We start from the raw sequence: 26,652 nt of genomic DNA, 5'->3' as shown, positions 1-26,652 counted from the left end.
GCTATTTTTCAAAGATCTGTTTGCATGTGCAACTGGGGATTTCTTATTTTATTTCTGTTTTTTCTCTCCTTATTGTGTTAGCTCTAATAAAATAGCATTTTACATGATACCTTACAGAGTCTGAGTACCTTTCTTACTGTGATGATAACAAACCAGCACCTCTTGCTGCAAAGCAATAACGCACTGCTACCACTGAGTTTTGAAAATCCGACAAAAAATCATTCAACTAGTTTTCTACCGAACTTAAAGATGGGGTGCAGAACTGAGAAGAAACTTCAGGATTTATTCCAGTTGTTTACATTCTTCTTTTCCTACATTTTGCACCATTTTCTGGCATTATTTTGGGGCATAGCTTGGTATTTGCTAAGGTTGAAAAAGTTACCTCCCTTTGGGAGGCCACTGGTGCCCCTCAGCTGAGTCACGGTGACTTTCAATAGGTTGAAAGCCCAGGTCATACATGTGGATAAAACACTGCTAAAGGTGTGAGCAGAGCTCATAGTCAGGTACAAAGTCTTACTTGAGAACGTGAGACTTGTAAGAAGACATTCAGGGCAGGAAGTTTCTTACACGGATGTTTTGTCAGGAAATATTTGCCCAGAACTTGATGCCTTTGTAATGGAAAAAACCCCAGAAATGATAAAATGAAATCCCATATTTTTAAAAAATCCGGAAGACTAACATATTGTCGAGTGTTTTGCAAGCAAAACCAGCAAAAATACTTGTTGTTGGAATTGCACAATAAACACACAGCCTAGCCCTTCATAATTATTGAGAGCTCCATGAGGCACACCTGCACCTGATTCCGCACAAGAGCAGCTCTTGCCCCTCCAGGCATCGCAGTCCCTGTCGCCAGTGAACAGTTCGCAGTAAAGTAAAAGCTTCCCATTATCAAACCTGTGAAGATCAGATAAAAGAACACTTAAAAATTGAAAGGAGGAAAACTACACTATTTTCAGAGAAATGTTCAGCCATTTTTTCTTATGGAAAGAGGTGAGTGTTCTCTATTTCCCCTAATCCTCAGTGAATTACAAGCTTATAAATAAATTCCAGTTACTACAGATTAAATATATATCATTACATTAATTTGTATTAACTAAAATAAATGTCTGGGAATGAGAAAACTATACTAAAACTGGAAAAGACCTTTAAAAAGTTTTGATAGAAGAATGTTAAATTCCATTGATTTAACTCTGCTACATATAGATCAAATTGATAATGCAGTAATTCACTATGTATTTCTAATAAAAAGGCAATGAAAACAAATGGAAGATGATGATTTCATCAAAAACATGAGTGGTGCATCAGGATATGCACTTAGGTTACATAATACCATCAATCCAAAGAGAACTGACTATGAATGTCAGCTAGAAAATTGTACAACCAACAGGTTGTTCAGTTTTTAGGGAAAGGGGTCCTGACTTGGCGGATAAGAACTTTCACCATCAAAATAGCTTTTTAATGAATAGGTTTTGGGTTTTTGACTAAAATAAAACCCAGACACTTTTCAACTCAGGTTGGATAATGGAGTTCATTCAACCAAAAAAGGAGAATTCATTTTAAGGAACTTAACTATGCTCAAAGCTGCCCAGAGAACAGCTCTTTGCTTAGTGGTCATGTCATTACCAGGTCATTTGCCCACAGTAGAGAAGATGTCATTTAGTTCCCTCTTCAGCCTGAAGAATCTGCAACTACACCACCCAGAACAGAATTAAGAGCTATCGCTGTAGTACAATGTAAGGGCGAAACATCTTCCTGTTTTTTTGTTTTTGGAGTTTATTTTGCACAGACTGCTTCAAAGAGGGTATGAGCTCCTAACCCATAGGTGGTGGTAGGAGGGAATACCGTGATTGCTCAGCAGCAGCCTAAAAAAACAGATCATGAGCCTCTTTCAGTGGTTTTGTGAAATCATTTCCTTGGCTTTTATTACAGTATGCCTGCGGGTTGGAGCTGCACTTCTACCTGCTCAGCAGCCCCTCGGCAGCCTGTCCTACCCTTCACCCCCGTTTCTCTCAGAGGCAGGATGATCATTCATGGTGATCAAGATTTTGGCTGCACCTCAAGTAGGATTTTTCACAAGACCCTGACATCGGCACAATTCATACCGCAAGCACCATTTTGGTCTCAAACATGCACCACGTTCCCCTTCCCTCTGTGACACTTCTCACCGATGAGAACCATGGCTACACTTTCTGCTTCTCAGTGTCATTTCCAGTGGGCGTTTTTTCCCTCCCACAAGACAGCAGCCGGGAGGCTGTGTTGCCCCCACGTGAGGCAGATGTCCCACCACTGCCGGTTCCAACTCGTCAGGGCCCCTCACGGTTACCAGGGGCTTCACGACGCCTATGCGCATGCGTCTGTCAGCCACCCCCTCCGGCGGGACGGTGACGGTGACAGTGACAGGGTCAGCGACTGCCCCTTGGCTGCCGTCTCACCCCCCAACACCACCCCGGTGGCCATCGGGACAACATTTGGGTTGTTCAGTGGCTGAAGACCAACACAGGCATGGCAGCAGGGCCGGCAGGAGGGTGGGGGGGTGCTTTCGAGCCTCGTGGGGCTCTGCCCAAGAGCCACCGTAGTGCTCGGTGGGCTTCAGTCACGGACATCCCGCCCTAGGGCAGGCTCCCTCATGCAGCCTCTGAGGGAGAGACGCTGCGTTGTTCAGATATGGGAGATTTTGCACTGAATAAGAGAATGTTCTGAGGCAATACATGTAGCAAGAAACTCTTAGATCTAAGGGGATTTTTTCCTTTTCAGTTACATTTTTTATTTGTTGAATTCTCATCCAGAAAATCGTCAGTGCTATATACAGCAAATGCATGCATCTGCATTTACATAATTTTGTATCATATTCTTGCATAAGTTGCTATTCAGTCACGATAAATACATGCCATCTTTATCACACCTGACATTGATATTTAAAAACCTCACACTGCAAAGATGACTGTCTCTTCAGTCATGAACTTAAAAAAAACCCAAAAACAACCAAGGTAAACAGCAAGCCGCAAATTGAATGAATTTACACAGCCATAGGAGTGTAATGTCCCACACAACAGCAAATCCAGACACCATCATGGCTCATGGTCCCATTGCAGCAGAACTGCAGAGGACTGGTAGGTACTTCAGCAGACTGCGAACAGTGGTGCTCCTCTTCTCTCCTCCATCCTGCCCCCGTGCCCTCCAGCTCCTGCTCTTCTCTACCTCGCCATCCCGCTATGACTGCTACAGTGTGGTGAAGCTCGTTCGAGGAGCAGAAGATCCACCTGGGATTTGCTGAAAAGTCATGGCTGGGTGAAATTAATCGCATTATAAATATTCCTATATTCATAGTGAGTCAAATACTGACTCAGTAAAAATTCTGGCTGAGTTAAGCCAGATTCTGGTCTTATTTTTAGATACAGTCCTTAATAATTTCTGAAGCTAATAAAGTAAATTTCATACATACATATTTGTGCTAGTAAATCCATTCCTAAGGAAACTTTGGTAATGGTAGCTAAATACCAAGAAATGCATCATGTTTTGTCACTGATCACGTTCCAACAAATAGTGTTGGAATAACTGCAGTTCTATACAGTTTGTCACCTTCTAAAGAGTGGAGTGTAGATTCCATCCAGAAAGAAAAACTTTGCACAAAGAGACATTCACCAGATGTTCAGCTTTGATGGATTCCAGCACCTGAATCCTGTGCCAAACGAAAAGAAGAATCTTTTAAGCAAAGCTCCGTTCTCTGTTCAGATGATAATCTCAGGAGATGTCAGAAAACCTTTCTGTGGATATTTCAGTGTTCTCATTAATGAATAATTTTCTTTCTTTTTCTTTTTTTTTTTTTTTTTAATATTCTCTTTAGTAGTAGATGTGTCACTGTTGGCTTTGACCAGCCTCAGCCTTGGTGTAAGCAACTCCCGACGACCACGTGGAATGTAGAACCAGGCAAAGATTTATGAGACCTAACACCTAAGCCCAGCTATGTCAGCAGCCTTGAGCCTGTTTATTCATTTCTCTGTTTGCTTTCCTTGCTGTGCTTTGCTCAAAATGCCATCTCCTTTAGGTTAGCATTGTCACAGCGTGACCTGTCTGCAAAAAAAGCACAGTGGAGACCTACACTTAAATAGGATTTCCAGGTAGAAGTAATTAACAGAAACAACATAAATATAAGTGGAATGAGCCTGGACATAACCTGATTCATTTACTTAGTGCTTTTGGGATATTTCAGTGATGTAGGACAGATGAGATGATACATTTTTTTCTGTAGAAAACAAGGAGTGTAAACTTCACTTTCCTGATAATTCTAAGAGAGTGCGTTTTAGAAGAGTGTGAATGTTAAGAGAGGTGAATAAGATTTTCATTTTCCACAAGACGGTGTTATTCTCCTATCTTAATTCTTTTTCCTGAAAGGAGTTGTAGATTGTGGGAGCTCCCTTAAAGGTGCAGGGAAGCCCAAATGACTTGCTGTCACAGACACCGTGACACTGGGTTGGGTTGCTCGGTGGGAAGAGTCCTTCAGTAATAATGTTGTTCAAATTGTATTACAGAGTAAAAGAAGATGCATTGTCAGTCAGAATTTCACTAGTTTGTCTTGAATGATAAATATCAGAATTTGTCTTTGAACTACGTTTATTGTATTTCTTGTATCTCATGCACCACAGGTCCTTCATTATCTTCACAAAATGACTTCTGAACTTCACTCCAATAAATGCATAGAGCACAGGGTTCACACAACAGTGTAAAAATGCTATGGCTTCAGTGGTGTATTTTGCATAGGCCATTATCTTGTCATTGTCACAAGATTTGTCTATCTTGCCCATATTTACAGCTGTTACAAGAAGAACAATGTTATAAGGTACCTGGCAAACTAGGAAAATAGCTACAATTAATATGATCACACGGATTGCTTTGTTTCTTTTGGAATTCTGAGCTTGTTGTAAGGATTTGACAATGAATGCATAGCAAAAAATCATGAATATGAAAGGTATAAAAAATCCAAATCCAACTTGTATACACAGCAGCAGTGATTTCAGCATCGTGCTATCAGAGATTCTGTCAAATCTTTGATCACAAATTTCTTTGGTTTCATTGGTGGAGAAGCTGTAACTTTCACTGTATAGAAAAGAGGAACTAGAGATTAAAATCGATGATACCCACACGACCAAACAAATGACTTTACTATATGCGAGCGTTCTTGCCCTGAGTTTAAATGACTTTGTTGCTTGCACGATAGCAATGTACCGGTCCACGCTGATAAAGGCCAAAAGCAGCATGCCGCAGCTGAAGTTGATTGCATAGATACCTCTGGTCATTTTGCAAATGAAATCACCGAAAATCCATTTGTCAGCAGCATAATTCACTGCCCACAGTGGGAGAGTCAGAACGAACAGTATGTCTGCTATCGCCATGTTGAGGAGGTACACATCCGTCATGGACTTGGTTCTTTCATATAAAGTAAAGGTCATCACTACAAAGATGTTGCCAACTAGGCCGATGATACAAATCAATGAATACGCAACCGGCAGAAATGCTTTTGTGAAGTTCCTGACTTCCAACTTAGAACAAGGTTGCATGATTAGAGAAGCATAGTCTGAATAATATGGATAATCTATGGTACGAGGCTCTGTCTGTAAAAAAGAAGATCACCAGTTAACACATAGGTGTTAATCTCTGATTTCTATATAGTAGAAAGATGATAGATAACAAAAAGTCATACAAATACAAGGTACTTTGGAAATCTTTCAAAAATTAGCATGCAAGTATTATATGGCTTGCTGAGTTGAAATGGAAGTGACATTTCCCTTATGATAACTGTAATACTTCAGTCCTTCCCATGGCTCAGCTTCAAGTCTGTATCAAATTCATCTCAAGATAGTCCACAGCACTGATGTTTCCTCCAACACTACATGTTTTACACCGCTTCCACCCACCACACACCCCAATTACAAATGTATTTAACACTGCAGGGGAGGCTTGTAAGAACTAACTAGAGAATTTCATAAAATCTTAATTAAAATATGAACATGGAGATAGTCTTTTTGAATGGCCCAAAGGTTTCCATCTTTAAATACATTATGCAGAAAGGATTAGTTTGTCATCACAGAAGACTCTACAGTGGATAAATCTGAATTTGAAGAAGGGGTCTAGACTTCCTTTACCGTCAAAGGAGGGGAACAGGCTTTTGTAGCATGTTATACATTTCATGCTGACACAGGCAATCCAGGATGGCTAGTCGGAGACACAGTTACCTGCACCACAGACACCAAACCTATAGTTACATTAGGAGAGTCCAAACCCAATAAACAGTGTGCTTTGACAGTGAACTCTGCTGACAGAAACATCTCTTCAGCTAATCACTCCTGAGATTAGGGCACTTGGACCAGCAGCCCCAAAGATCTGGGACTTCCAGATTCATTGCTTTATTGATGTACTAATACAGCCTATCAATTAGGTACTTACAAAATTCATTTTGGCAGTACACTTCTGAGAAAGAAAAATATGTTGAAAAGATCTTCAAAATGTTTTCCCAAGGACTTCTGAAAAGAAAATAAAGTAGATTTGATTGGGAAAACAGCACAAGAAATGTGAACGAGTAGAAAACACAATTGGAAATAAAACATTTATGCAAAGAAGAATCTCTTCAACTATATTTCCAACAATACACAGCAGCATCTCAACAAATCACACATCTCTGCAGTTGTGGGAAATGGATGGTTTGTACCAGTATCATTAAGAACACAATCTTACATATGGAATGTTTATTCATAGAGCTAATAAATGATATATGAGAATAAGTAACTCACACTTCACATTGACTTTGCACCACAAGAAAGTAGAGTAAATTAAATTTTACTTTTAAAATTCTGTATGACAATGACAATCAGTGTATTGAGGGAAATATGGAACAAATAAACAACACTACCTTAGACTACTCCATAACAGTAATGCGGCACTTTAACTTTTTTTTTTTTTTTTTTAAAATCCGGCGTTTTATCAGTGTGTCTCAGCACTTTTACCATCACATTAGTTGACCTTTTTTACTACACTAGTGAGGTAAATTAAGAGTCCCAGGATAATTGCTTCTTATAGTGCAAAAGATAGTATACAACATATGCACAGATTGAGCACTAGTGTTGTTTTGTCTTTGTTCAGTGCGCAGATCTTTTTGTAATGACTGCACTCTATGAAAATGATTTATTTTCTTTATCACTGTGATACCTAAGTATTTTACAAATGGCAATTAATTAATTTGCACAACACCCTGTGGTGAGGAGGTATTATTATCTTTATTTTACAGGGAAGGAACCTGAGCACTGAGTCATTACAGTAAGTACCACTTGAGATGTTCCGTTTGAGACATCTGTGTGTCCCCCCCCAACATCACTTTTAAGAGTGCTTAGCATTGTGAAGGACTTCAGTTATGTAAATGATTAAATCCATTGACTCTGGTTGCAGTGAGGCTCAGACTTCTGCAAATCAGACCACAGAGTCCAAAGTCACAGATAGATAAAATGGGGAACGTGCCACTGGTGGTCACATGTGCAAAGCTGAGCTTAAATGACTTGTTCAACCTCACACAGGAACCCACGGGCAGGAGATTGAGTTCCTCAGCATTCCCCTGCACAAGTTCCATCCTCCGCTGCTTTCCACCAGCTGCCCTGTGAGAACAGCACATACCAGCAATGCAGCAACTGCAGGGACTGGACAGCACGCGGTTCCATATTTGCTAAGGCTGTGAATGGCAATTTTGTCTAGAGTTTCTCTGCTTTTTGCTAGTTGTGCTGCTAATTAGGAAGTGCTCATGGGTTAACTTTAAGTCTAGATAAACAAATCCTTCCTGTTCGGGAATTACCTGAACTTTGAAAGAGAGAGAGAGAGATAATCTGTAAAAGTGGGGCAGATGCAGTCCAGATATAACTGGGAAGTTGGGGGAGGGAAAGGACTGAAGGCTCTCCAAAAGTCTAATGAGGATGAGACTCGCTATGACTCATGGGGGGAGGCTGGCTCATAACAGAGGGCTGCAGATGCATAGAGACCCGTACTGTATGATGTTGCTTAAGCAACACCATCTCTGGCTTTCCTGCCCTTTAAATCTTTAACCATCTCTCGGCTTCCTCTGCTGGCTTTCAAATATGACTTTTAGAAGCTGCAGAAATATGACAGCCTTACAGTGCTTGAACACCTTGTGAAGCAAGCTTTAAACAATTTGAAGTGTCTCTCAGAAGTCCAAAGATGTAGAAGGCAAGCAGGTGAGTTGTGCAGCTCACCTGGGGCTGTGGTCCCTGGCTCATCTTTGAGCGAGTTTAGTTTCCATCTGTTGCTTTACCTCCTCTGACCCCGTCCAGCCAGACACTCATGCCCTTCCTTGCTGGTTCTGTTACCCTTTGCACTTGGCTGCAGCTACAGTAAATCTTCAGTTAGACAGCACTAAGGGTGTACCCGTCTAGGTTATTATTTTAGAAAATCTTATTTTATTGTTGCAATAAAAATACCTTTCTAGGTATCTGTCATTCATATAACCATATGCGTGGTTAAAATATACAAGGAGAGCCTGACAGCATCTGTTCTCCATAAAACAGTCACTCTTCATTCCACTTAGCCAAAGCCACTCCCAAACATTAGTATAACATGTAGAAGGAAGAAGACAGGGTGATTCCTACAGCCTGCAAGGAGGGCTAAGAAAGGAGATCTCTTCAGATTAGCGCTGAAGAAGGGCTCTCTAGTCCTCAGAAGAGCTCAGCAGAATGCCTGTAGGAAACAGCTACTCATCACGGGAGAGCTGCGTACTCTCCCTGACGCTACAGGAATTCACAAGGGCACCACCAGTCACAGATTTATTCACCAAAGGAATTCCACTGTCCAGCAAAAGCTTCTTGAGGATTGTTGGTACGAGACCAGTAGAGAAGGACTCAAACTGAAACCAGAACTGCAGAGATCAGATTTAGGGTCTGATTTTAATCTCTTGAGCTGATTTCCTTTTCTGAATCTGAAACAGCGTTCACCGAAGTTATTAAGAAGATGCACTGGCTGCAAAGGAAGTTGAATCAGAACTCCTACAAACACAATGGTCTTTTCAATTTAAATCATTCTAACAGTCTTTCGATAGGCACTTTTATAATTTATAATCTGCGTATTTATGGCTTTATTTAGTGTTAATGTATTAGGTAATTATAAAAAATAAATTTCCATATATATAAGGGTGTGGGTGTGTGTTCTAACATTGTTTATATACTACCTATGGGCACTTGTCTATGCCTGTGCACACAAACATACTTATGTTCAATTTTTAGCTTAATATCTTTCCATTTCATCCACATTATCATTTCTTTCCACTATGAAAGCAATATGTGAATACACAAAGGTAAGACTAAATTACAATCTTAAATACGAATACATTATTTGATTTATACAAACAAAAAGTAATAGATAAAGAAAGATTTCAAGGAAAAGACAGGTTTCTATAAGGAAAAACATTCTTGGTACTTGGAGGGAATCCATAAGTATTTTTTAAGCATTGCCCACCATTTTAAGTACATTCTTACTTATGTGTGCAGTTTAATACATTCATCACACATACATATATTATAGATTACTTATTTTATTTTAGTACTTACCAGATTTGAAAATTGTCTGAAGATCAGGTGAAAGGATGTGTGATTCTGTTACATTCTTTTGTGGCTGCCTCAAACACATTTACCATCAGCCTCAACAGGACTACACTTCGATTCACAAAAACAAGAAATAACAGCATTCGTTAAAGGTACAGAGTTAAATTGAAATAATCACCACTTCCTCCTGACAAGCAATAACAATAACCTGCTTCTTCACGTAAAGGGAAATATTTGACTTTATCTGTGCTGGAAACATATAAGCTGGAGGCAAGTCATTTACTACTTAGGCTACCTATGTAATGAAATTATTTTTTAAATAATCAGGGTCTCATTAGAATCACAAAAAGTAGGGTGCTAATTGTCACTGTGCTCAGAACACATCTTGAATGGCAGCTTATTTTTGCAAAGGGTGCACTTAATGTCCTGCAGATGAGCACTTCAATCATTAAACTCAACAAGATCACCTATGGTAGAACTGCAAAACTGAGACAAGTGTTAATTACTGAATTGAACAATAGCTGGTTTATGAAGAAAAAATAATAATCTGGTATATGTCAAGGTGCACATTATCCAAGTGTTTTGCCTGAACTGCTAACACAAAATAGGCAAATGCCCACGTAAAGAAGGAAAATGCAATTGCATTTGCCTGTTTAGCACAAACATTTCTGTTTGTGCGCATGCTGTTCACATCTGTTGTTAAAGTTAGTGGGAACTAGAAATGAAAATATTTCGTTTTAAAAAACCTGAATTTTAAAAGCTATAAATGTTTCTTTTCCAGACCTTGGTTTCTGATGGCAACTTAGATGTTTGCATTAGCAGAAAAAAACCCCCAAAAATAGTAAAAAACCCCTTCAAACATTTATTTTAGACATTGTGTGTGTGAACATTCAGTAGCATTCTGTGATCTCATTCGAGACACCAGATGGCATTAATACAGGCAGCCTTGTAAGATATGACTAAATTAATAGAACACTGGACCTAAAGAAATGCAGGATGATAGAGATGTCACGCTCTTCTTGTTTTGAAAACTGAGCATATCACGATTTTAATGACTCCCTTGCAGCTTAAGTATGGTGCTGCTTTCCGCTAACCACACCAGTGAATGAAACAAAAATGCTGCATAGTGTCAAAATGTGACTTGGTAGATTTAAGGTATCATGTCATAATGGTTCATAATCATTTAAGCTGGCACATTTCATTTTCTTGATGGCTGATTTTCATAGTATTCAAGACCTTGACTTCAGCTATGACAAAATCCCAACATAATTGCGTAGAACAACACAGAGATACTTAAACACCCTCATTTTTTCCTATACGTGTGTGTGTGTGTGTGGACATAGTGCACGTATGGTTTAATTGTTACTGCTGAAAAGCAATCTTAACTGTTTGATGCACACAAAGCAAAAAAAGTGTGAAATCTATCTGGATTGTGACTCAAATAACTTCAGTGTGCTCACTGTAAGATTAGTTTGGCCTCCTTATTGCTGTTTGGACTAAACCATTCCCTGTCATCACAGATCTGGGGAACGTTATGATTAAATCCATAAAGTACTTGAGCATTTGAAATACGGTTTGGTAAAGTCCAGTCACATGGAGGAAAGAAGATGTGTGAGTTTCAGTGCAGAGAAGAGGTAAAGATAGAAGGCGAAGAGAAACAATTGTAGCAGACTAAGATTATCTCCATTTTAAATGTCTATTGATAAATCGAACTAGCAGCTGCAGTCAGAGGATAAGGGTGCAGCAATGGTCAAAAGTCGGATTCCTGAAAGCTGCAAGGATATCAAAAGACAAGTCATGAGGCAGATGTTCTTCTCCCCAGGTGTCTGCATCTGGCCATCTGCAGAAGTAGGCCATGGCACTGAATGGACCTTTGGGCTGTGGGACAGTTCTTGTATTCTTAGCAGCCGCCGTGCTCAGCAATGTATCTTAACGGCCTGATGCAGACCAGGTGGAGTGACTTGCAGCAGTGGCAGAGGGACACCTATGTTTTAATTGGCCTGTGAAGGTGAGCAAGGAGAGCTGAGCTGTTGGTCAATGTGAGAGGTCAGCACAGAGTCAAGGGTGCGCGAGGGAAGGGTGCATGAGCAATGATGCGGTGGAAGGTGCTAAACAACTGCACTGTATTTTGGGTTTCTACATTAGAATGATTGGCAGGGTGCCCAGACCTTGTGAATGTTTTGAGACATCCTTAATCACAATTGTGAAGTACTTTTCACTGTATTATTTATTTCATAATTCATAAGAATTTCCAGTGTTAAAACTTAGTTTTCAGGCCACTCTTTTAACCTTTGCTAAGAGGGGCTTTTACTTTTTTTTAACGACTTTTTTTGTACTGTTTCACTAACTTGTTGTTATTTACATGTCAAAATGTAGTAATGGAAATCATCTAATTAACTTGATTTGGGCCCCAGATGAGGCTTATAAGGTATTTTCTGGAGTTTCTTGGAAAGAAAACACAAGCTTCATTTTTAAATCGCCTGTCTCTCAAGTGCTGCAAGGAATAGTACATTTACTCTTGATAAGCTGAGGTGCATATACTTTTTGTAATAACAGCTATATATGAAAGCCTAGATCCTGTTTACAGAGAACTCGCTTTCTGTCTTAATGATGTCTGAAGCAAATCACTGATTCCTCCTCACAGTGGCTGACATTTTGAAACACAGGCTCAAACCTGTTAAAAACCAGCAAATTCAGAGTAGGAGCACATTCTATGTCAGTAAAGGGATTTACTGATATTTCATTGTGGCCCTTTTAAGTGCTTCTTTCTCATAACTCTGGGATTGAAGATATAGATCTGCATCTTGCAAAGCAAACTTCATTACACAAAGACAAACCTAGCCCATGGCAGTCATGTAAGCAGCAAATAATCAGTAATAGAAGTAGAAATTCCCTCTGTGTTACGAAAATGGATGTGACTTCAAATCACCAACCAAGCCCATGATGACTGTAGTCCATATTCAAACAAGCTCTTCTGCTGCTAGTAACAGCTTCCAGCATCTGTCTCAAACGACCTACTTTTGGAATACTAACAGATTAACCTGTGAAGCAGCGGAATATTATCAACACTATTTCATGGAATGAGAGTCATTAAAAGGTTAATCAGAATACTAATGGTTAACTAAAAGATAAATCAGAATTTTAACTTGTCCATTACAAAAACTATTGCTCATTGTGTTGCATATTAAGGTGTTTTCTAATTTAAATGTATCTTGTGCTTTTAGCCTGCAACATATTCAATATTCAGCATCAATAAAAGTCTTCCAGAAGGTGAAAAATTCACCATGTAGGTGAATGCCAAAATTAATACAAGGTAACTAGTCCGACTTACCTTCTCAGCAGATTTTCTTTTGACCCAGTTACAAAGCCCAGACAGTCTTCCTTGCAGACACTTTGTGCTTCACCTTCACGCTGTGGCAAGTGGAAAGGGTTTTTTTCTTTTTTAAGACGACTATTTGAAAATCGGCATGTTATGCAAATGAAGCCCTCACAAGTAGTTAGTTTTTGTTCATATGTTAGAGCTCTGAAAGGAAACCTACTCTCGTTTAGCTAATATGGTTATTGTGGTTTGCCAAATCTCACCACAAGTTAGTTTTCTGCCACCACTAATTAAGGAAAGAAAATATTGAAAGATAAGGAAAACAAAACCACCATCTGAGTTATTCCAGAATCCACATGTTTCTTCTGGAATGGCTCAGAATGTTGAGGTTTTTTAATTCTAAAAGACAGGCAGCACACCACTCCCCAGCCCCCCACCCCATGCTGTTCCATCCTGCTTTAATGTTCATTCATTCAGTTAAATTTACATCAGTCTAATCTGATTCAAAAATCCAGCCATCAGCTGAGGTTCTGGTGTGTCCATCATTCTTTCAGACTACAAAATGTAAACTATATATTTAAATTCAAGTTGTTTACATTACCTACTTAATTTTTATTTTTTTAACATTACCTTCCTATATTGTCAATATATTTTTCTCATTAATTCTTTCAGACTTTCCTTCTTTTGTTTGCATCTGGCTTTTCATTCCCTGTCAAACATACTTTTTCTGGTTTGTGGTATTTCTGTATTTAGTTTTTTGTTCTCCCTATTTCTTCCTCTTTCTTTGTTCAGCTTTTCTAGATTTTTCTTACTTCCATCTCTTGTTGTCTTCATAATTTCTCTCCAGCACTACATTTTGCAGCACCACTCACTTCCTTCCCCTTTGATCTTTGTTGCTTGCATTTTCAGCCTCACTCCCACCTGATACTGCCTACCCCCTCGTGTCAGACGCAGCCCTCCTCATGCATGATGAGGTGTCAGGGATTCAAATAACATGACCCCAACACTGACATCCATCCCACATTGACTGGCATCCATCAATGTTTTAACTGATCACCTCTGTCAAACCAGTTAGAGAAGACAGAGCCTTCCTAAAGGCCTTCTACAGGATTTTTGCCACGGGAGCAAATAGGGCTCGGGAGATTAAATGTGTAAGGGTTGTAAACAGAGCACTTGGGAAGGAGAGGAACTGTATAATCAGTGTTTAGGTCTTGCCCCTAGCCCAAGACATGATTGCACTTGTAAAACCTCACAATCCACCAGTTTTCTTCCACCAATGCACTTGCTATTTAATTTGAAAATGGAGGGAGTCTAAAAACTGAAACAGTTTGCTGGTCATGTGAAAATGGTAAAGATTCAGAAGTGATTTCTTCTCAGACTGAACATGGAATTTCTGAAGGAGGAGCACAGTCATACTCAGAGCACTCCTCTGCTTCACTGCAGCATCACTTTCTAGAATCAGTCTAGCTCCTAGCTGGCCTGGCTTCCAGAAAGAAGCATAAAGAGCAGTAAGTGTGTCCTCCTATTGATAATCACTGGCTTCAGAAAAGCAGGTTAAAAATATTTTATTTTCCTGGAGAAAATATTGATGAAAACAAAGTTTTAAGGAAAAAAAGTCAGATTTTTGATGGAACTTTGTGTAGCAAAAATTTCAGTTTAGAAAAAGCACCTAGATGCACAGGTGAGTTATTATACGGTTGTTCATGCTTTTATTCGCTTTTGTAGTTTGAGTTTACCAATCAGATTATGTTTCCTATCTTTGGATAGAGAAAGTAGGCAATGAGTACTGTCATTCCGTGGTCTAAGGTCTCATAGAAGCCTAGACAGGAAAAGGATTGGGAACAACAACTCCCCTGAGACATAAGAGCAGCATTTTCCAATCAACATATTTCAATTTTTCATCAACATATTTCTGGGATAGCTAAAGGCATTCTGAAGGAAAAATGGTTTATTGAAATCGTGCTTTTTTCCATTAAGAAACAACTTGAGCAGAGAATTTCTTATCATTTTTACTCCTTTAATTTAAGAACTTTTACCTGAAATATGTTGTGTTGTTCTATTTCCTACTATTGCCCTTCATGTGCTTATTTTAAAGAGGTTTAAGAACCATTTTTGGTGAAAGCATCTCCCAAGGTTACACCAGAGGTAAGGAACCTGTACAGTGATGAACAAAATGATACAATCCTTGTATTGCCAAGGAGCAACTGAATGAAGATGCCAGGCACTTGTAATCTCACTTATCTACCTTCTCTGCCCACAAGAAACTATTCTATGAACCAGAAAATACATGTTTGTTCCTGAAATCCCAAGAAAGAGAGTCCCAGTCCCTTATTCTTCACGGCCTGTGGAATGTTTTGCATACAGCTGTGCATCACCCAGACGTTTTCTCTTCCTCAGTGGGAAGAGACTGCTTTCATTATAAACGTCCTTTCTGAGGTCGTGGAGGGGGAAAGCGGCTTCATTCCTGTGTTGTGTCATCCCGTCCTGTCCCTGTCCCCTGCAAACCCTTCCCCCCTGCCCAGTGCAGATTTACATATGAGAAGTACCTATTACAACATCCTTTGATCCCATCTGAGTCAACAAATCCATGAAACTAAGCCCATGTTACTGTAACACTTACACAATATGTCATTGTGATACCAAGCTTAACATAGCAGCTACTCTGAAAGGCTTAAAACCAGATTATTGCTAAAGTATATCTGATTTTTTTTTTAAATGAAATGTATTGCTATAAAGAAGACAAAATATTGCAAAATGTTTCCATGTAACTGCTGCTTTTTGAAGTAAATTGTGCCCTGCAAGAAAGTTCTGCTGAATTGCCTGCCAATGTATCACCAACTTACATTAGCCTGTAAAGGGCAAGTGAGTTTCCATATCAGAAATGCTGCAAACATGAGGCAAAGAGACAAGCAGAGTTAAATATGCCATCGCTGACATAATTTCTATGTTTTTGGTGCTTTAGTCAGACCATACCCGTTGTGGTAACGTTTTTTTTCTTGCTTGCTCAGTTGCTCACTCTCTGTTTCATGTCTCATTGAAATAACTACCAAAGTAGTTTCTCAAAGCCTGTCATCAGTCTATACTCCCAAGAACTGACATTTCAACCTGAGTATGTTGAATTCATTGACCTGATTTCTTTTTAGAGTTGTACTTTCTTTATATGACTGTTTTTACAAGAGACCCACGCCGTGGAATGCCCCAGTCACCTCTCTTTCCACAGCAGTAGCCTTCACGGCCTGAGTAAGAGCTAAAACAGAGTTTAAAAGGTGCTTATATACCTAATGATGCAATTGGTTGTTTAGTATGGAAATTTTAAGGCATCTGGGAACCTGGCTCCCACCTAAACCCACAAATGCTGAAATGGAAGAACGGAATTTGAAATTGTGCCTGCATGATATGCAGTCCCTGGGTTGGTTGGGTACAACTCAAAGATTTCTTTCAGCCTGTGTGGACCAAGATGCCACATGTGCTTTTCAGCTCAGGGACTGTGATTTTCCCAATCGTAAAGACAAATTGGAGGGGTAGGCTGGCCACTTCAGTGAGACAATGACTCCCTCATTTTACTTCTACACCATAGAGCAGGGTGTAACCACTAACCACACCAATGATCTGAGGCAACACAGAGAAAAACTCCCACAAGACATTGCTCTACAAGGAGGAAAATCTCCTTCCAGGTCTTCTGCACAGCAGGAATTACTGTTCCTAAAGTCACCACTGAGATGCCACTTGTGCAGACTGGTGTAGGAAGGAGGTTGTGTCCTAATCACAAATCCTCCCTATGGTCAGATGTGGATCAGTGAAATAATCAAGCACATATTTAAATCGTTCTGCTTTTAATAAGCTTTAAATGTACTGGGCACTTAACTCCTACTGCAGTCAACAGAAACTGGGTACCCTGGTCCTTTTAGAGACTCGAGCATACCCATGGATTTCCATGTGCATTAGGAGGGAATGTAAATGCACATTGGGGTGCTGTGCCAACCAGATCTCAGGGAGAGCAGCTCCTGATACAGGATCCTCTGCTGTGAACAGCTAACATAGCTCTCTGAATTCATATTGCAGCAGATAGTTCACTTTTCACTTCCCTTCTAAGAGTGGGCAACTGATGTTATCATTTGATCTCTAGGTCTTCATGCATGCAGTCACTTACTAGTGGTTAGTGCTTTGATAAAATTGATTTTTCCACTGTGATTATAGAGGTGGTAAAAAAAAATAAAAAGAAAAGAAACCAAAAAAGTAACAGGAGGCACATTGCTTCCTTGCAGGAGCAGCAAGTTGGCAACTGGTGTTGATTAATTCTGTGCTGCACAAAGAATGCAAGCGTGGTCCTTACATCCCATTCCTGAGAGACGATGTGTTTGTTTCCATAAATATAATCTAGCCTGCAGTAAAACAGACACCTGGTAATGCTATGGGGCAGGTATGTTGGAGAACCATGCAGCATAGTTAAATCTACTGAAATGATACTATAGAGTAACAGGCTGGATAGTGAAGAACAGTAGATGATTAGTCCAGATATCCAGGTACAACCTTTCTGCCAGGTGGCCCCTGTAGCACAAAAGAGCTAGATTCAGTTATGTAGGTATTCTGGCACTAGTTTGAATTTAGAGCTAGTAAACCGGAAAGTTGGTTAGGGCTCTTGGCCTTGGCAAGGCAATTTCTCCATCTGCAGCAAATCCAAGACTTTTTAACAGGTCTCTCAGTATATCTTCCTTACCCAGTGCAAAGCTATGCCAGATAGCTCAGGTGCCAGATGCAGTACAGCCCCCAAAGGATCCATTTCTCTTGCTCCAAGTCAGACTGTTTTTGATACCTGCCCAGGCACCTTACTCATCTCTTCATGGTATTGTGTTGTGCAGCACAGACATGTTCTTTACTGAAGGGAAAAAGCACGGGTGTCTCTGAGGACACACTTGAGAAAGCTAGCAACGGATAGCTGCCCATGCTCCCTCCTCCCCAGGAAGTTTTGCTTGCCTCCACCATTGAGATTTGGGAAAGTGTGCTAATATTAACCACTTCCTGCTTCACTGCAGCTTCCTCCCACTTTGTTGACCAGGGTTGGCAGACATCTAACTTTGCACTCATCCCCAGTGGGCTCTCACTACCCTAAAGCTTTAGCATCTATCCCAGGAATCACCATCTAGACATTAGCATGGATGCCTGTGGTGGTGCAGCCCCCCACCCCCCCACACACCCTTGGGACACTCTGAGGTCTCAGGATAAGCACCATGGTGCTGCTATCTTGGATAGAAGCGCAGTGACTTGGGTGTCAGGCACTCTGGCCACACCTGGGCCATCTTGCTGCCGGAATGGAATGGTACATCAGGACGGGCCCCGTTGTGCTATTATCTTGGTGGCAAGTGGCAACGGTGTGGCCAGGCACCCCCTGGCCACACCTGGGCCATCTGCTTGTTTGAAATGTCTACCAGAATGACTCAGCACCAACTGTGGCCAGAATGGAGAACACTGACCAAAGCCAATCATCTTGAGATCCTATACATAGCCATCCAAAAGTGAAACCCTTTGAGCTCTCTGTGACCGCAGCGGGCTGTGGCCCAGGATCTCCCCTGAGCTGGGACGCTGCTCGGCGTAGATTTCACCAGGATTCAAAGATCGTCCGTCGACAATTTCACAAGGACTCAAAGGCCTGGTTTCGCGAGGTTCACGACTGTCTGTTGATGAATACTGGCACATAAAAGTGAGTAATTCATGAAACTCACAAAAAGGGAAATTTTAATCATAGGTTAACCTCTGTATGTGTGTGTATTCAATTGTTTCAGAACTATTTGCCTGTCTGTCTGTCTGTGTCTGTAATTTGATCCAGGACTATTTGTCTGCCTGTCTGTAGGTGTGATTTGATTTAACCCCCATCTGTGTGTGCAACCCTGCTGTAAGTTTTGGGTGACCCTTGCCTTTTTCAAATCTTTAACTAAGTTGCTATTTTGACTGTAACAAATTCCATTGAATCATTCTGTTAAACTGGCTGATGATTAAGTGCCGTTAATAATTATACAACCTAATATTGTGATCTATCTCAAAATATTAATAAATCCTAAATTGCTGCTAAAGCAAAGCCTTGTTACAAAATCTCATTTCGTGACAATGCCCTTACCAGGATCTGCAGCTGCTCCGCAGGGCTGTTCTCTGTGGCCTCACGCAAAGCAGTCTTGGCTCTGTCTGCTTCCTCTTAGAAAGAGGGACAAGAAGGAACCGATCTTAATGTGCCCTATCAAAGTCACTCTCTTCAGAGATGGACATGTGAAACATACGTTTCTTTCTGTCACCCTCAAAGGATTCTTTCTGTCCACGTTCAACTAGTCTCACCAGTCTGTGTTTGGAGTCAGGATCACGCCTCAGCTGGGAGACCACTCTTGTTTTGTCATTATTTCACAAGCATGATATTCCCTTTCCTATTTCAAAGCTCATTTTCTCCCACAATACCTCTGACCATCACTAGCTGAAATGCTGAAGTGAGACCTGGCCCAGTCAGCCATTTCCTTCTACCTGCTAGCAGCGATGCTGCTCCTCTGCACTTTTTGTCCATTCGTCTCAAACGTATCCGCTCCCTGTTCAGTCCCCAGTGCCAGGACTAAGTGCTGTAACTCTCAAGGCACACATCAAAAGAACCATTTTAATATCAAATATATAAACCCACAATCCAAAACTGTAAGTGGTTTCTCAAAGCAATGTCGGTTACATGAAGTTTGTGTAATCTGTTCCTTGAGTTCTCGACGTTAGTGAAGGCACAGGGTCGACGTGCCCACTGCTCACCACTGCATTTCATTTAACATTGTAGCGCTGGCTCTTCAGCCCCTTCCGAATCAGGGAATGCCTCAGTCTAGCGAGGTGTTTAGACATCGACTTCTTCTAAATATGTGAAGAGTCCCAAAAGTGGTTTTTCAGTCAGGTTACAAGAGATAGTTGAGCCAAAGCATAAGCTACCACAAGCTGTGGTCCCTTACCTTCTCCTGGGGTCTGGCACCTGCTTTTCTCTCTAGACAGCTGGCTAAGTTTGCCAAAACAACAGAAAACTGTTATACCTCTTCCTTTGTTGGCTTGTGTGTTTTGGGTTGTTTTTTTTTTGTTTGGTTTGGGTTTTTTTCCTCAAGTGAGGAATTTCCTCTTTATTTAGCAAACAGAACTGATTCCTTCAGGGGTCAGGCAAAAGCCAGCAGGAAGATCCCAGACCTTGATCCTAAATGAGCTGGGTCTTCCCAACTGGAAGGGTTCTTGGCAGGAATTGTCCTTCCCACCTGCAACCGAGAGGGAAGATCTCACCTACACAGGTGATGTTTGACCACACCAACCCACAGTGATGCATGAAGTCTGGAAAGCATCCCCTAAGCCTCACCCTGGCCTGGTTCTGGAGGAACAATGACATTTTCCTGGCAGGACACAATGTGTTGTGTGTGCCGGTCATGCCTGGGCCGCCGTGCTGCAGCGCGCACACAGAGCCTCCCGTCCTTCAGGAGCTCCCTTCTGCCTGTCCAACACAAAGAGGTTTCTCTTACATTGACATCCACAGCAAATGCAGGCAGCAGGACTTAAGAGGGGTTTGTTCCCCTTCAGATGTTTCCAGACCTGTCCGACCAGCCTGACCTGTACCACCTCTGGCATAGGCTGGCTTGTAACCTTGTCAAAGAATCTTTGCTGTTAACACCTCAGTGGTGCTGAAACAGGCAAGCAGCTTCCACTAAACAGGATTTTTGCTGCAATTTTCCCAGTAATTTTATGTGATAAACACCGTGCCTCAGCTGTGCTGGAGAAAGGGATGGACTCCTACCAGCTGAGCTCAGCCAGAAGGTTCCTGGAAGTCCTGAAGCCACTTCAAAACTTTAATCCAAGCAAATACAACAACAGAGCTTGCACTGTGATGTCTCACTTAATGGTATTACTGAAGAGTAACTATGAAAGGACTTACACCGTAATTACTAGATTTGTGTCTTGTGCTACTGAGATACTACTGCCTGATAACCGTGAGCTACACCTCAGAATTCAGAAGTTCCCCTGGCTCTATAGTAGTGGAACCAATGGCAGAATTAATGACTCAAAAAATACATTCTCGTTACAGTATGGTATTGTAATAGCAATTTATCTCCTTGTGGGTTCCTCATCCTCTGAATCAGCTGCGAGGATTCGATACTTAGGTAAACACTTCTCTGTGAAAGACGGTGGTAGGTAAGGGAAAGGCTGAACTTCAGAAACTACCCCTCTGCTCAGACGTGCCTCCCTGCCTGCGAAGGGTGAGGGGGAGCCCATGCCAATAGCTGGAGAGAAGCCCTCAAGCATGTAATGTAGATCCCACCTGGTTAAGTGTGAGGCCATTTCAGTCTGTGACAAAAGGGGTGTGTGAAAAGCCAGTATTTTTGCAGTTCTCCCTGAAGGTTTTCTTAGGACTTTGAAGTAACTTTTGCTTGCACTAATTTTCCTTTTCCGTCACAGCTGAGTGCAACAAAAACTGTAAGAGGCAAGACTGAAAAGATTAGACTGAAAGATTTTTAGAAGCAACAGGAGATTTGTGGTTAAAAGTTATTTTGAGTTCCTACTGTGGAAGATGCCCCCTCACTGAGGGCAGCACAAGATTTTATTCTTAAAAGCTCTCCTCTGATCATATGTTGAATAAAAAGCTGCTATTTGAATAAAGAAAAAAGAAGGTTTGAGAAGGTTCAATTTGCTATAAGCTGAGTACTAAGGGTGCTTTGTTTTGGAGAGGGCTTCAGATGATTTTTGATGAAGTTGAAATCTCATCATTCTAATAATTGGAAAAGATTAGAATCAAACTTGTTTCTTTTAATAGTCATAAATGCAGAGATTGCTCACTGCCTCCAACTTTATCTTGTAATATCTGAGATGGTAACATCCTATGTTAAATGTCTTTCGTGTTCTCTGTTTCTGCTGTCCTGCAAGGCCCAGAGAGGCTTTCAGTCTGTGTTAGAGTACCTTAGCATCCAACTCATGTCAAGGCTTTGAAGCTCTTGTAGACAGCAGCTTCTTCATGCGATAGTTGCCAGCCTGCTCTCCTAAGGTGGAGGTCTTCTGTCCCTATCCCACTCAAATGCTTTGAACTTCAGACTAGAGTCTGAAGCACTTCCCCTGCACTAGAACTTCTAAGCACGTCTCTGGGGTGCCCAATTCTGCCTAGCAGCCCCTCCTGAAAGTTTTGCCTCTCAGTCTGCCTGGTTTCTGCATCTCCTCCCACCCCACAACAGCTTCAATGTACCACTAAAAGTGCAGGCCTCCACTGTTGAACTCTTCAAGAACTACATAGTGTTCTTAGGAGGAAATCAAATCTGCTTTAGTTGAAGGCAATTTAAGGGCTTTCTTCCAGAACGCTGAGAAGACCAGTAGATAGATTAGTCAGGCCTCTTACCCACATACAGAAGTATGTTGAACTGTCTTTACTCCCATCTACAGCCTGTTGTCTCTCACTTTCTTCTCTCCAAATTGCTCTTAAGGCTGGCTGGGATCATCACCAGGGTGGGGTTTGTTTCCTTCTGAGCAATAATGTTGCTGTCTCCTCAGACCTATGCCAGACTGAAACAGTGAGCAAGCTGCAAACTGTGGCATCTTTCAGCAGAGACTTGTGGAGTTGTAATGACAGGCCATTGTCCCTGGATGGAGAGGAAGAGGGTGACTAGACCAGCATGGGAGGAAATCCATGGGGGCACCAGCGGGTGCTCAGGGATGTAACGAACTTCACGAGCTGACAAACTGCCAGCTTGCAGCAGGTCTATGCAGCCACATTTTACAGTTGAGGACTTGTCACACAGAAACATTAAGCAGCTTAGCCAGAGTCAGCTGTGAAACCTGTGGCAGACCTGTGAGCATAGCTTGGGAGATGCAGGTCAGTGCCATAAGGGCTAGATGGCCCTTCCTCAGACCGTGTTTGGACAAAAGTAATTTACCCCGGTGCTGGGACCAGAGGTGGCTGGTGGGAGCACAGCTGTGTCAGGTTCGTGGTGTCACTCTGCAGAAACCAGCTGCAACTGAGGAGAACATGGGATGAGCAGGGGCAATGCAGGGACAACAGAGGGAGAGGAATCCAGTAGGAGACACAGGGGAATAAAGGCAACAAAGGAGGCAAGGAAAGTCAGAAAGGAAACCAAAGAGGAAACAGGCTATACACAAAGGGAAGGAGCTTGAAACAATCAGTCCAGGGACTTTTTAAGCCACCATCTTGTGGCTACCTATGGTGTGCTTAGCGTGGCTGAGTTCCCAGCCTGGCAGGCCTCAGGACTAATGAATGCAGAGGGCATTTCTGAGAACAGCGGGTTTTACCTTTTTGCAAGCCATCAAACAGGAAGGAAGAATACCCCAACTTCTTGCTAACACCGCTGTACAAATGTGAGAGCGAGGAAGGCTCTGCACCCCATGGCCCAAGCGCGACTCGCCATGCTCCACCAGGACCGCAGCACTGACCCCACACTGCCTCACCACTGACCGTTCAGGCTCCAAATATACAGCAGACGATCCTCCACTCCTCCACTGTCCTTCATCCCTCTTTTCTGTGCCTGAGACTAGATACAAATTTGTGCTTGTGTAGTTTTATCTAAATGTGCAGTTTTCTGCAGATAGAGGTTAACACAAGGCCGTAAGAGACATCAGTGTCCCTGCACTTATTCACTTAGGTTTAAAATCACACTATTAAATTTTCCTCCGCTGGAGCAACCTTGTGCAGCACACAGGCACTGCCCCTTCCCAGCCAGAAGGCACGGTGGGGACGGTCCTCAGCATCTCGTGCTGATGGGCAGTACCTTGACTGGTGAAACTTCTGGTTTCCTCAAAGCCCTGGCAAATTCTTCACCACATGAGATTTTTTCTGCACTGCCACAGCTCTGAGCTGGAGCATTAAATTCTATGAAATATCATATTTGTTAAAATAATGACCACAGTTCAGTAACAATCATTCCAAATAACTGTGTGCCCCAGGCTGGTAGCGAGCAACAGACTACTGCAGTTTTAGGTTAAACCCTCAGGTTAAGAACAAAAGCCGGGGGAGGATAGGGGCAGCCATACTAAAGAAAGCAGCCTATCTTTAGCTATGTGGTCAGCTCCTCACAGCTCACCGTCTGGACTCCTACACTCTTCAAAGCAAAGAGGGAGAAAATAAGCTCTGACTGCTTAGGTTTGCTTGATCTGGACGATCTCTACCATGTTCCTACCTGTTGAAAGTTTGTTTTAATTCACTTCCTCGACCCCTTGAGGCAGCACAGAGAGGATCAAGTAACAGTAAAATATTTCATTAGCAGAATTTGGCTCTACTGTGCAGAAAAAAAGCAGTCAACCTGAGCAAAAGCACAGTAGCAACAACAAAATGTATAGATGCTATTTATTGCAAAAGACCACGCAACTGGACAGTCTTCAATTTGCTTCCCATGACCAATATATCCTTGGTGATCAGTAAGAACATTGTTGTACAACAGCATGAGTCAGGATGCATCCTTTTATTTTTTAAATTCAAAGACCACAAGAACAAACCACACTGGGAGATGAGCAAACAAAAAAGAAAAAGGCTGTTCTGCAAGATTTCCTGTTCCGTGATGCATGGGCAATTGGCCTATATTTGTGACCCTATTTTTCTTTCAGGTTTGTAGCTGTACTGCAGAGGTTCGATCCTTTGGGACAAAGCCTGTGCTGTTGAGGGGGTGGCAATGGTCAATGCTGGGTACAGAGCGCGGACTGAATGAGGCACGTGGCTCTCTGACTTGTATGCTTTCTCACTTCCACACGGCCCTAAGCCTGAACCAAACCTTAAATGCTGTTCTTCAGCAAAGGGGTAAAGGAAGACATAAAAAGAGACAAACAGCCTCCGCTTTTTCAGGCACCTCTTTCTGCATTGCACCCAAACCTGAGCTGCTCAGAAGAGCCAAAGCCCGAGGTGGGGTGGGGCTGGCTGTCGCTGGCTGTGGTGGTGAACTTGCTGCAGTGCACAGCCCCTGCAACACCAGGCCGCAGCCAAAAACAAAGCCCACCTTCTAAATTTTTGCTTACAAATGTGATTCTCACTTTCTGCTTCAGAACCACAGTCCTCCCCACAGTTAATCTCTAACGTGTTGCTGTTATTTATTCAGATTTTTTAATTTTTTAACTCAAATTAATCCCTGCATCTGCTGCTCCCTGCTCTAAATTACCTGAGTCGATATCTGCTTTGCTATCAAGAAGATGGCCACAGAGCCCAGGGAAGGGAGCACAGCTTCAGCCGTCCCTTCGGCAATGCAAAGGGAGTTTCCCGCACCAAGCCACTGCCCTCCTGCTGGCTGGAGGCTCTCTTACTGTTTCAATCAGCTTTACGTAACTTGCTCTCTGCTACCACCCATTGCCTTCCCAGCTTCACTGTTCTTTGGGCTAGTCTCAATTCACGGATATGTGCTTGATTTCTTTTTCTTCGTATAAATTGGATTAACTTGGGTTCTTTCAAAGTGGTAGTCGGCATTCATTTCTGCCCACATTTTTAGTACCTCTCTGGACTCCTTTGCATCTTTCCACAGCTTCGCTTAATTCATTTTGATATTTAATGCAAAATGAGCATGCATGCAAGGAATTGGTGCAGAAGAGCTACTGTGCATTAAAATCACACTGGTTTATTCTACCTTAGCTTCTCAGGTTAGATGCGACCTATGGACTTAGGGCATTCATTTTTTTGACTGGTACTTTCAACTCCTTAAAATTAAGTACCATAAGATTAGCACAAATGTATTAGAAATAGAAACTAGGGGAAGAGAAGGTATTAATGAATTTTAATTTCTCTTTCATGGAAGAAGTTCACAATAATTTGTCTTATTTCTCTCCAGGAACCTCAGATTTCTAATGTCAGCACCTTCCCATATCTGTAATTACACCTCAAAGGGACCTGCAGTGCAAAAACCTGCTCAAAATTCAGACTTTCTCATAGTTTTAAAAGTTTCTGATTCAGGTACCTAATTTAAAATTTCACTTAAGGCTTAATTAATTTAGGCTACTGACTGAGTGTAACTGGGCAACACCAGTTTTGCAGTGCTACACTTTTACAATAGCTGGGGCAGGGGGCAAGGCTTGCTTTTGCTTTGTTATGGCAACATCTCTAACTTAAATCTACAGTTTCTTCCTTAAAGATTTTTTCTAAATTCTTTAATTCCCATTAATGTGTGTTAAATGATGAAGTTTAAGCGTACATAATTCTAATCTCCAGGATTCCTTTAGTATCTGAAAAATAGGACTAACATTTTGTAATCCCCTCTTGGTTTGCTCAGAATTTTTCGATCTACTTATCTTTCAATTTTATCGGTTTCCTTTTAATGATCAGAGCACAGTCCTCCTACTTTGCAGTTGAAAAGAGATAAAGAAAGCATCATTCAACATGTCAGCCACTCATTTGAGCCGCTCCACGCTATAAAGGTGCCTTTTCTCACAAAGGTTGCCAGAATACTTTTGTAAAATCCAGCCTCTAAAATATTTCTTAGGTAGGAAATACCACACTGATTTCAAGGAAATGTATGCTTCAAGGTTTTGCCCAAGTTCATCTCTAATTCATCCACAAACCAGAATTATTTAGACAGTTTTAAGTATCTTTATTCGTGCTTAGAAAGGGTTGGAAACGGTGCTCAGGGAGGAGACAGGGCAGACGGTGCTGGGCAGGGACAGGCACGGCCGGACAAGCTGCTGCCCAGCAGCCTGTTTGCACACAAGCGGCCCCTTTTATCCTCCCTCTGTTTGCCCACACTTGTTCCCCCAAACCACTGTGATCCTTCTCTTTTCCGTTTTTAG

The 26,652-nt window shown here is 41.7% G+C and overlaps 1 protein-coding gene across 1 annotated transcript; it reads right to left on the bottom strand.

Moving 5' to 3' along the window:
• Positions 1-1,359: 1,359 nt before the first annotated feature.
• Positions 1,360-12,990, bottom strand: CCR6 (C-C motif chemokine receptor 6). The gene is made up of 4 exons (XM_054820233.1): positions 12,922-12,990; positions 9,597-9,701; positions 6,442-6,518; positions 1,360-5,609 (listed from the first exon to the last, which is right to left on the bottom strand). The coding sequence occupies exons 3-4, from the start codon at positions 6,448-6,450 to the stop codon at positions 4,524-4,526; spliced, it is 1,095 nt and encodes a 364-aa protein (XP_054676208.1). The 5' UTR covers positions 6,451-6,518; positions 9,597-9,701; positions 12,922-12,990; the 3' UTR covers positions 1,360-4,523.
• Positions 12,991-26,652: the final 13,662 nt, after the last annotated feature.

Source organism: Grus americana, chromosome 3 (genome assembly GCF_028858705.1).
Source record: "Grus americana isolate bGruAme1 chromosome 3, bGruAme1.mat, whole genome shotgun sequence".
NCBI classification, from domain to species: domain Eukaryota; kingdom Metazoa; phylum Chordata; class Aves; order Gruiformes; family Gruidae; genus Grus; species Grus americana.
The sequence above is the reverse complement of the archived record's forward strand: the minus strand, read 5'-3'. Positions and strand labels throughout refer to the sequence as shown.